The sequence below is a fragment of the Procambarus clarkii genome, chromosome 36 (assembly GCF_040958095.1).
Source record: "Procambarus clarkii isolate CNS0578487 chromosome 36, FALCON_Pclarkii_2.0, whole genome shotgun sequence".
NCBI classification, from domain to species: Eukaryota; Metazoa; Arthropoda; class Malacostraca; order Decapoda; family Cambaridae; genus Procambarus; species Procambarus clarkii.
Genome location: NC_091185.1, coordinates 34,934,304 through 34,945,291, shown reverse-complemented (window position 1 = coordinate 34,945,291; position 10,988 = coordinate 34,934,304). Strand labels below are relative to the sequence as shown.

The window sequence follows — 10,988 nt, the reverse complement described above, 5'->3', positions numbered from 1 at the left end:
TATAATATTCATTCTGGTACCAAAAAATTCGCAAAAAATTCTCTACAAAACAAAAGTATCCCCATCCATTTCGGTTAAAAAATGGAATTTATAGAAATATTTTTTCGATTGACGAGAAAAGTAGGCAGTTATGCGGAATCGTAAGAAAAACCAGTGACGAGTTATCTCTAATCGAAAGCGCGAAAGTGTTAATGTCATTGGGTAGGGTTAGCCGGTTAGAACGCGAAATCGCCTCATACTAAAGGTCAAGACGAGGAAGCAAGATTTGTGCACCAGTTACTGGGTGATATGGAAGCTACCTCAAAGAGGATAATTTGGTGTCTACACCCTAGTTATACCTGGTGGACTAACCTGCTGTACTATAAGATAAGGAACCTTTTCAATGTATGTAGTTAATACTGTAGTTTGATTGGCTGCATATATATAAACTAATAAACCCCCCCTAATGTGTAGAGGATCGATTTGTGAGATTATGAGATTATTGCAGAAATACAGTCCACTTAACATTATACAAATTGCTATCGAAGTATATAAATTAACGTAAATATAAATTCATATAAATTAAATAAATATAAATCTCACAGGTCGGTTCCCACATGGGCAAGTAACCAGAGCGTAATGGGCAAGTAACCAGAGCGTAATGGGAAAGTAACCAGAGCGTAATGGGCAAGTAACCAGAGCGTAATGGGCACGTAACCAGAGCGTAATGGGCACGTAACCAGAGCGTAATGGGCACGTAACCAGAGCGTAATGGGCACGTAACTAGAGCGTAATGGGCAAATAACCAGAGCGTAATGGGCAAGTAACCAGAGCATAATGGGCAAGTAACCAGAGCGTAATGGGCAAGTAACCAGAGCGTAATGGGCACGTAACCAGAGCGTAATGGGCACGTAACTAGAGCGTAATGGGCAAGTAACCAGAGCGTAATGGGCAAGTAACCAGAGCGTAATGGGCAAGTAACCAGAGCGTAATGGGCAAGTAACCAGAGCGTAATGGGAAAGTAACCAGAGCGTAATGGGCACGTAACCAGAGCGTAATGGGCACGTAACCAGAGCGTAATGGGCACGTAACTAGAGCGTAATGGGCAAGTAACCAGAGCGTAATGGGCAAGTAACCAGAGCGTAATGGGCACGTAACCAGAGCGTAATGGGCACGTAACCAGAGCGTAATGGGCAAGTAACTAGAGCGTAATGGGCAAGTAACCAGAGCGTAATGGGCATGTAACCAGAGCGTAATGGGCAAGTAACCAGAGCGTAATGGGCAAGTAACTAGAGCGTAATGGGCAAGTAACCAGAGCGTAATGGGCACCTAACTAGAGCGTAATGGGCAAGTAACCAGAGCGTAATGGGCACGTAACTAGAGCGTAATGGGCAAGTAACTAGAGCGTAATGGGCAAGTAACTAGAGCGTAATGGGTAAGTAACCAGAGCGTAATGGGCACGTAACTAGAGCGTAATGGGCAAGTAACCAGAGCGTAATGGGCAAGTAACCAGAGCGTAATGGGTAAGAAACCAGAGTGTAATGGGCAAGTAACCAGAGCGTAATGGGCAAGTACCCAGAGCGTAATGGGCAAGTAACCAGAGCGTAATGGGCACGTAACTACAGCGTAATGGGCAAGTAACTAGAGCGTAATGGGCACGTAACTAGAGCGTAATGGGCAAGTACCCAGAGCGTAATGGGCAAGTACCCAGAGCGTAATGGGCAAGTAACCAGAGCGTAAGGGGCAAGTACCCAGAGCGTAATGGGCAAGTAACCAGAGCGTAATGGGCACGTAACTACAGCGTAATGGGCAAGTACCCAGAGCGTAATGGGCTAAAAACCAGAGCGTAATGGGCAAGTACAGCTGGCTGTTATGGAGATGGGGATTTTTCAAATGCTGTTCCTAGTATATGAAGCTTAAGCTGTTAAAAGGAAACATGAGATCATCTTAGATGCATTATGAAGCAATATTAAGGCTATTTTTTGCAATATTTTATCACCCATTTTCTGCTGTCGTTGATCTCTTGGGAACTGTGATCGGGGTGAAGGTACACACTAGTATTCCAGCGCATCCCATTCACTTAACTTCGGATCTGGAGCAACAATTGCGTCTTTCATGCGCTGGAGTGATTGATCTTCCCTGCTAATTTGCTGGCAGAAATCGACGAGGATGAGAGTGCCTGAAGTGGCACAGGGGTGAATTTGCATGTTGATCACGCAGTCTCAACTGTAGAGTTGCTGGGTTCGATTGACATTCCTTGAAGGCAAAGCTGAATGCCTCTCAGAATTCTGACTTCATGAGCAAGTTACGTTAACGTTGACTCTGACTGACTCCGTCAGTCTATACAAGGTTACGAGCTTTGTGAGAAGGATATATATATATATATATATAGGGACTTGACGGGGATCCAGCGTTTATATTGATGGATAGAGGCCTATGTGCTGCTCTGAGAGGCTGTACTTTCATCTCTGGATAATAACTGTAACATTACTCTTTCAATTTTATTTCCAGACGTAGGGGTCTAAATTTCGTGTGCAAATTTACTGTCTAGTTCTGTCTAACCTTAAGCAGACCTTCCTCGATCTCCAAAAATTCCAAATATTCTCCAAATATCTCCAAATCCACTCCAAATATTCTTGAGATACTCATCGGCAAAATGCACTCCATATTTTCTTCGTCTGAATATGTTTCAAAATTAATATCCAAAAATTGTTCTCAAGATGTCTTCCAAAAATGCACTCAAAACACCCACCCAAAAAATGCTCCTCAGATGTCCATCCTCAAAATGATCTCAAGTTTTCCCTTTCCAAGTGCACTCGGGAGTCCTTCAAAGTCTCTGCCAGCTTTGCATGAGAGAGTCCGAACTGACTGTTTTACTTCTAAACTTCACGTGGTAAGGCAAAAGTTCTTGTATAATGCCAGAGATCAGCGGCTGAATATGAAAGTATATACATGTTTCGAGCCTTTCAAAAACAAGAAGACAGTGTTACAAACTAATGTTTGTCTATTGTGAATGAAATTTGATGGGATCTAGATTTTATTTAAGAAAGGGCGAGTTTTTTGGAATTTATCACACACGTGTGTGAGTGTTTTAGTATTATCACTATTTTGAATAACAATTTTTTTAAGATACTCGAAAATCCTGCAGTTCATCTGTACATTAGAGTAGTTTAAGGGCCATTCATCTCTTTAAAATTTTGTAGAGTTCCTTGGAATGCTTAGGGAAGTAATGTTTGTTCCAGTGTAATTTTAAAACGCATAAGGAGTTTCCTACTTTGTGGTTTTGAGGTCTCTGGTTATGAAACCTTGATCCTGAGGTTCTTGACCCTGTGGTCCCTGATAATTAAGCCTTGCTCATCAGGTTTCTGGTCCTGATAACGCTGTTAATGTAGTCCTGATCCTGATGTCGTTGTGAATAAGGCCTTGGTCTTGAGCACCTTAGCCACAAGTTCTTGGTAATGAGGTCCCTGGTCAGGACGTCCTTGGTAATGAGGTCCCTGGTCAGGACGTCCTTGGTAATGAGGTCCCTGGTCAGGACGTCCTTGGTAATGAGGTCCCTGGTCAGGAAGTCCTTGGTAATGAGGTCCCTGGTCAGGAAGTCCTTGGTAATGAGGTCCATGGTCACGAAGTCCTTGGTAATGAGGTCCTTGGTCAGGAAGTCTCTGGTAATGAGGTCCCTGGTCTGGACGTCCTTGGTAATAAGGTCCCTGGTCAGGACGTCCTTGGTAACGAGGTCCCTGGTCACGAAGTCCTTAGTAATGAGGTCCCTGGTCAAGAAGTCCTTGGTAACGAGGTCCTTGGTCAAGAAGTCCTTGGTAACGAGGACCCTGGTCACGAAGTCCTTGGTAACGAGGTCCCTGGTCACGAAGTCCTTGGTAACGAGGTCCCTGGTCACGAAGTCCTTGGTAATGAGGTCCCTGGTCAATAAGTCCTTGGCAATGAGGTCCCTGGTCACGAAGTCCTTCGTTATGAGGTCACTGGTCACGAAGTCCTTCGTTATGAGGTCACTCGTCACGAAGTCCTTCGTTATGAGGTCACTGGTCACGAAGTCCTTCGTTATGAGGTCACTGGTCACGAAGTCTTTGTTTTGAGGCTTTGTCCTCAGCTCCTTGGTCATGGGGACTCTACCAGCTCTCAGCATATTACAAGCTGAGATGTGGAATATTGGTTCGGAGCTTCAACTGCTTTCCTATACAGCATTATACGACCACCCATGACCGCAGGCGTTCCACGTGTCTCGTGTTTACTTGGACAAAATAGATTATCTTTATTATTTTTCCTATTATGAAGTTTGTATGTAACCCATTTTACCACTATTTTTTGTACTAATACACTGCGTCATTGCTTTTTAGCATGTCGTGGTGTAGTGGTCTTGGGAGTGTGCTAGGGAGTATCATGTGTGCGGGTTTGAATCCTTCTTATCGCTCCTACTGACTTTCTCATTGATAAGGAGTAGTTGAGTGGATATAAGAGGCGCAAGCGAACACAATTTAGTGTACAAAAGTTGTACTTTTCTACTTGTAAATAGTACGATGATTACTCTACAGCCGGACAGCCAGTGGTGCAATGAACCTGAAGCAGGACAGCCTGTGGTGCAGTGAACCTGAAGCAGAACAGCCAGTGGTGCAGTGAACCTGAAGCAGGACAGCCAGTGGTGCAGTGAACCTGAAGCAGGACAGCCATTGGTGCAGTGAACCTGAAGCAGAACAGCCAGTGGTGCAGTGAACCTGAAGCAGGACAGCCAGTGGTGCCATGAACCTGAAGCAGAACAGCCAGTGGTGCAGTGAACCTGAAGCAGGACAGCCAGTGGTGCAATGAACCTGAAGCAGGACAGCCAGTGGTGCAGTGAACCTGAAGCAGGACAGCCAGTGGTGCAGTAAACCTGAAGCAGAACAGCCAGTGGTGCAGTAAACCTGAAGCAGGACAGCCAGTGGTGCAATGATCATGAAGCAGGAAGCCAGTGGTGCAGTAAACCTGAAGCAGAACAGCCAGTGGTGCAGTGAACCTGAAGCAGGACAGCCAGTGGTGCAGTAAACCTGAAGCAGAACAGCCAGTGGTGCAGTGAACCTGAAGCAGAACAGCCAGTGGTGCAGTGAACCTGAAGCAGGACAGCCAGTGGTGCAGTAAACCTGAAGCAGGACAGCCAGTGGTGCAGTAAACCTGAAGCAGGACAGCCAGTGGTGCAGTAAACCTGAAGCAAAACAGCCAGTGGTGCAGTGAACCTGAAGCAGAACAGCCAGTGGTGCAGTGAACCTGAAGCAGAACAGCCAGTGGTGCAGTGAACCTGAAGCAGGATAGCCAATGGTGCAGTGAACCTGAAGCAGGACAGCCAGTGGTGCAGTGAACCTGAAGCAGAACAGCCAGTGGTGCAATGAACCTGAAGCAGAACAGCCAGTGGTGCAGTGAACCTGAAGCAGGACAGCCAGTGGTGCAATGAACCTGAAGCAGGACAGCCAGTGGTGCAGTGAACCTGAAGCAGGACAGCCAGTGGTGCAGTAAACCTGAAACAGAACAGCCAGTGGTGCAGTAAACCTGAAGCAGGACAGCCAGTGGTGCAGTAAACCTGAAGCAGGACAGCCAGTGGTGCAGTAAACCTGAAGCAGGACAGCCAGTGGTGCAGTAAACCTGAAGCAGAACAGCCAGTGGTGCAGCGAACCTGAAGCAGGACAGCCAGTGGTGCAGTAAACCTGAAGCAGAACAGCCAGTGGTGCAGTGAACCTGAAGCAGGACAGCCAGTGGTGCAGTAAACCTGAAGCAGGACAGCCAGTGGTGCAGTGAACCTGAAGTAGGACAGCCAGTGGTGCAGTAAACCTGAAGCAGGACAGCCAGTGGTGCAATGATCATGAAGCAGGACAGCCAGTGGTGCAGTAAACCTGAAGCAGAACAGCCAGTGGTGCAGTGAACCTGAAGCAGGACAGCCAGTGGTGCAGTAAACCTGAAGCAGAACAGCCAGTGGTGCAGTGAACCTGAAGCAGAACAGCCAGTGGTGCAGTGAACCTGAAGCAGGACAGCCAGTAGTGCAGTAAACCTGAAGCAGGACAGCCAGTGGTGCAGTAAACCTGAAGCAAAACAGCCAGTGGTGCAGTGAACCTGAAGCAGAACAGCCAGTGGTGCAGTGAACCTGAAGCAGGACAGCCAGTGGTGCAGTGAACCTGAAGCAGGACAGCCAGTGGTGCAGTAAACCTGAAGCAGGACAGCCAGTGGTGCAGTGAACCTGAAGCAGGACAGCCAGTGGTGCAGTAAACCTGAAGCAGGACAGCCAGTGGTGCAGTAAACCTGAAGCAGGACAGCCAGTGGTGCAGTGAACCTGAAGCAGGACAGCCAGTGGTGCAGTAAACCTGAAGCAGAACAGCCAGTGGTGCAGTGAACCTGAAGCAGGACAGCCAGTGGTGCAATGATCCTGAAGCAGGACAGCCAGTGGTGCAGTAAACCTGAAGCAGAACAGCCAGTGGTACAGTGAACCTGAAGCAGAACAGCCAGTGGTGCAGTGAACCTGAAGCAGGACAGCCAGTGGTGCAGTGAACCTGAAGCTGGACAGCCAGTGGTGCAATGATCCTGAATCAGGACAGCCAGTGGTGCAATGATCCTGAAGCAGGACAGCCAGTGGTGCAGTAAACCTGAAGCAGGACCGCCAGTGGTGCAGTGAACCTGAAGCAGGACAGCCAGTGGTGCAGTAAACCTGAAGCAGAACAGCCAGTGGTGTAATGATCCTGAAGCAGGACAGCCAGTGGTGCAGTGAACCTGAAGCAGAACAGCCAGTGGTGCAATGATCCTGAAGCAGGACAGCCAGTGGTGCAGTAAACCTGAAGCAGGACAGCCAGTGGTGCAGTAAACCTGAAGCAGAACAGCCAGTGGTGCAATGATCCTGAAGCAGGACAGCCAGTGGTGCAGTAAACCTGAAGCAGGACAGCCAGTGGTGCAGTAAACCTGAAGCAGAACAGCCAGTGGTGCAATGATCCTGAAGCAGGACAGCCAGTGGTGCAGTAAACCTGAAGCAGAACAGCCAGTGGTGCAATGATCCTGAAGCAGGACAGCCAGTGGTGCAATGATCCTGAAGCAGGACAGCCAGTGGTGCAGTAAACCTGAAGCAGGACAGCCAGTGGTGCAGTGAACCTGAAGCAGGACAGCCAGTGGTGCAGTAAACCTGAAGCAGGACAGCCAGTGGTGCAGTAAACCTGAAGCAGAACAGCCAGTGGTGCAATGAACCTGAAGCAGGACAGCCAGTGGTGCAATGATCCTGAATCAGGACAGCCAGTGGTGCAGTGAACCTGAAGCAGGACAGCCAGTGGTGCAGTGAACCTGAAGCAGGACAGCCAGTGGTGCAGTGAACCTGAAGCAGAACAGCCAGTGGTGCAGTGAACCTGAAGCAGGACAGCCAGTGGTGCAGTAAACCTGAAGCAGAACAGCCAGTGGTGCAATGATCCTGAAGCAGGACAGCCAGTGGTGCAGTGAACCTGAAGCAGGACAGCCAGTGGTGCAGTAAACCTGAAGCAGAAAGCCAGTGGTGCAGTGAACCTGAAGCAGGACAGCCAGTGGTGCAATGATCATGAAGCAGGACAGCCAGTGGTGCAGTAAACCTGAAGCAGAACAGCCAGTGGTGCAGTGAACCTGAAGCAGGACAGCCAGTGGTGCAGTAAACCTGAAGCAGAACAGCCAGTGGTGCAGTGAACCTGGAGCAGGACAGCCAGTGGTGCAGTAAACCTGAAGCAGAACAGCCAGTGGTGCAATGATCCTGAAGCAGGACAGCCAGTGGTGCAGTGAACCTGAAGCAGGACAGCCAGTGGTGCAGTAAACCTGAAGCAGAACAGCCAGTGGTGCAGTGAACCTGAAGCAGGACAGCCAGTGGTGCAGTGAACCTGAAGCAGGACAGCCATTGGTGCAGTAAACCTGAAGCAGAACAGCCAGTGGTGCAATGAACCTGAAGCAGGACAGCCAGTGGTGCAATGATCCTGAATCAGGACAGCCAGTGGTGCAATGATCCTGAAGCAGGATAGCTAGTGGTGCAATGATCCTGAAGCAGGATAGCCAGTGGTGCAATGATCCTGAAGCAGGACAGCCAGTGGTGCAGTGAACCTGAAGGCGAACAGCCAGTGGTATAGTGTATTATATTAATCCTAAGGAGGACAGTCAGTGGTAGAGTGGAGCTGATTAACATTAAGAAGGTCAGCCGGCTGTGTAGTAAACTGATTAGCCTTAAACAGTAGAGCCAGTGGTGTAGTAGATCAGCCTGTCCTCTCATCTCATGCATCACATTGTTACCGCAATCGACTAGTCAGTCAAAATTCCCGGAGTTCATTAAAAATTAATGCAAATAATTCTGATGTTTTCTTAGAATCTGCTTCCTGTTATCAGGCGAGTTGCTTAGGCGAACGTTTCTGCTTTGGCAAAAGACGCCTTTTTTTACCAGTCACAAATCGTTAGAATTGGCTAAAGGGAGAGAACACCTCCCTCCACAGGCAAGAGTTTATTATTCTCAACCCTCAGCAGTAGCAAGACGGGTTGACTGGATCACACTCGTATCGCCTCTCCCAGTAGTAAATGCTGGATCTGGACGCAAATTGCTTGGCTGACTGTGCTCAAGGGGGGGGGGGGTCGTTTTAAAATGAGCTCTTGGTTTGGTGTTGGGCTTAGAGGTAATTGTTCTCTGGAGAGTCATTATGACAATAACAGGATGATACTGGCCAGTCAGGAGTATACTTTTGTCAAGAACACAACCAGTAGTTATACTTTAGTCCTGGACACTACCAGCAAGAATACCTAGGTCCTGACTATAGGCAGTAGGTACACTTCTGCAAACACAACTAGTAGGAATACTTAAAATCCGAACACAACTTGCACGAACACTATAGTCATTGACGCATCTAGCAGGAACACTTTAGTCCCTGACGCATCTAGCAGGAACACTTTAGTCCTGGACACAACTAGCAGGAACACTTTAGTCCTGGACACAACTAGCAGGAACACTTTAGTCCTGGACAGAACTAGCAGGAACACTTTAGTCCTGGACACAACTAGGAAACATACTACACTGCTGAGAGCCACATACAGGTACTATAATCCTGATCTTTGTAAACGATTAAAGTAAACTATCAGTGAGTGTACATAACATCAAGTCCCGCCACTATATTCTAACTCGTTGAACAATTCTCAAAATAAAAAATAAACAAACTGTATTGAAAATCATACATCCTCCAAGGATAGCTTAAAAAGTTATCCTTCTTCAAATAAATCCCAGAATTACAAGATTGGAAGCTGAATATTACATGTAAACAAAAAAATAGTAAATCATTTATTTTCCAATAATTAAGATACGCTAAACATTCGTGTATTGGAGATAAAAAATTGAATTTTTATACAAGGCAGAGATCACCCGTGTTTACCTCTTTGTGTGTTTGTGGACAAAATGCATATTCTGACGCAACAAAATACATCGCTTACCCCTTCAAGTGTGGCGCCGAGACCTTCCATTGTTGATCTTCAGGAAAGAAAAAGCAATTTAAATAGGGTGTTTAATTAGAAGCAAGAACTTTCTAGACAACGGGTGTGTTTAGACTTTTCATGAACTCCCAGCCAGCAGAGATTGAAAGTCTGAGGAGAGAACTGTAAATCTTACCTCTCAGCAGGAGACAGAGTTTGAACTTCCAGCAGTAATCAGAGGTTTAACACCCAGCAGGAGACAAAGGTTGAACTCCCAGCAGGAGTCAGAGGTTGAACTCCCAGCAGGAGTCAGAGGTTTAACATCCAGCAGGAGTCAGCTGTTGAACACCTAGCAGGAGACATGGTTGAACTTCCAGCAGGAGACAGAGATTGAACTCCCAGCAGGAGACATGGTTGAACTTCCAGCAAGAGACAGAGATTGAACTCCCAGCAGGAGACAGAGGTTGAACTCCCAGCAGGAGACAGAGGTTGAACTCCCAGCAGGAGTCAGAGGTTTAACACCCAGCAGGAGTCAGATGTTGAACACCTAGCAGGAGACAGAGGTTGAACTCCCAGCTGGAGACAGACGTAGAACTTCCAGCAGGAGTCAGAGGTTGAACTCCCAGCAGGGAGTTCAACTCTCCTGTACAAGCCGCCAATTTATTGTCGCGGTTGGGTGGTGTCGTTGATCCTTCTTTATGGACAACCCAACCCAAAACTCGGTAGAGTGCTTATACTTTACCAAGAGATCACCCTGGGCGCTTCTGGTTCTTGGAGAGGGGCTCAACGTCACACGTTTTGGGGATGCGGCTCCAATACTTAGCCTCGTTGTCACGTGCACACACCCACTCGAGCCGCTGTCACTCCCCACTCTCTCCTTATGTGATATGATCTCCTCAATCCCCTTTGTTTTATTGATTATTCCGGTCTACCCTGTCCACAGCTGTGGTTCTTGGTTCTTTCTCTCTCTCTCCTTCTTTCCTACTTCCTGGGAAGCCTCACTAGGACAAGGACAAACACCAGCAAATTTGAATACATTTACTGGACAAAGCACATACACAATACATACACACATATGATGATAATAATAATGAATCCTAGAATCTATACTATTTCAGTCAGGTTGCACTCCAAAACCATCAGAACTCTATCATCTGCTTATCAAGTTGTATCCTATCTCCTGCTTCTTCACCTAATACTACCAACCTCCTCAAGTAGGTCAAGTCTTATAACACAATGTTACACTATCAGCAAGAGAATATATATCTGTAAACAGGTGCAAGGAAAACTAGCGTATGAATGCAATAACATAAATGTTAGTATAAATGTTCCTTGATATACAACAATGATCAATCGGTCACCTCGATCAATCGATGTACAGTCCTAGAACACATATGTATGTTTCTGCAGGTAATCCAGTCTGTAACTCTATACTTCAGTATAAGTACTCCTTGGCACAAAAATGGTAATCAATCACTCACCTTTCACTGCGTCTTGCACGCTAAAGACAACCAAACACTCTACCAACTCCCCTACAAGTAATCAACCAGAACTTCCCGTCCACATCTGGAAGTTCACTACCCTGATATCTT

General features: G+C 47.0%; 1 protein-coding gene across 1 annotated transcript; it reads right to left on the bottom strand.

The window, feature by feature from the left end:
- Positions 1 to 3,322: 3,322 nt before the first annotated feature.
- LOC138371752 (rhoptry surface protein CERLI2-like) lies at positions 3,323 to 4,096 on the bottom strand. Its single transcript, XM_069336773.1, has one exon. The coding sequence runs from the start codon at positions 4,094 to 4,096 to the stop codon at positions 3,323 to 3,325; it is 774 nt and encodes a 257-aa protein (XP_069192874.1).
- Positions 4,097 to 10,988: the final 6,892 nt, after the last annotated feature.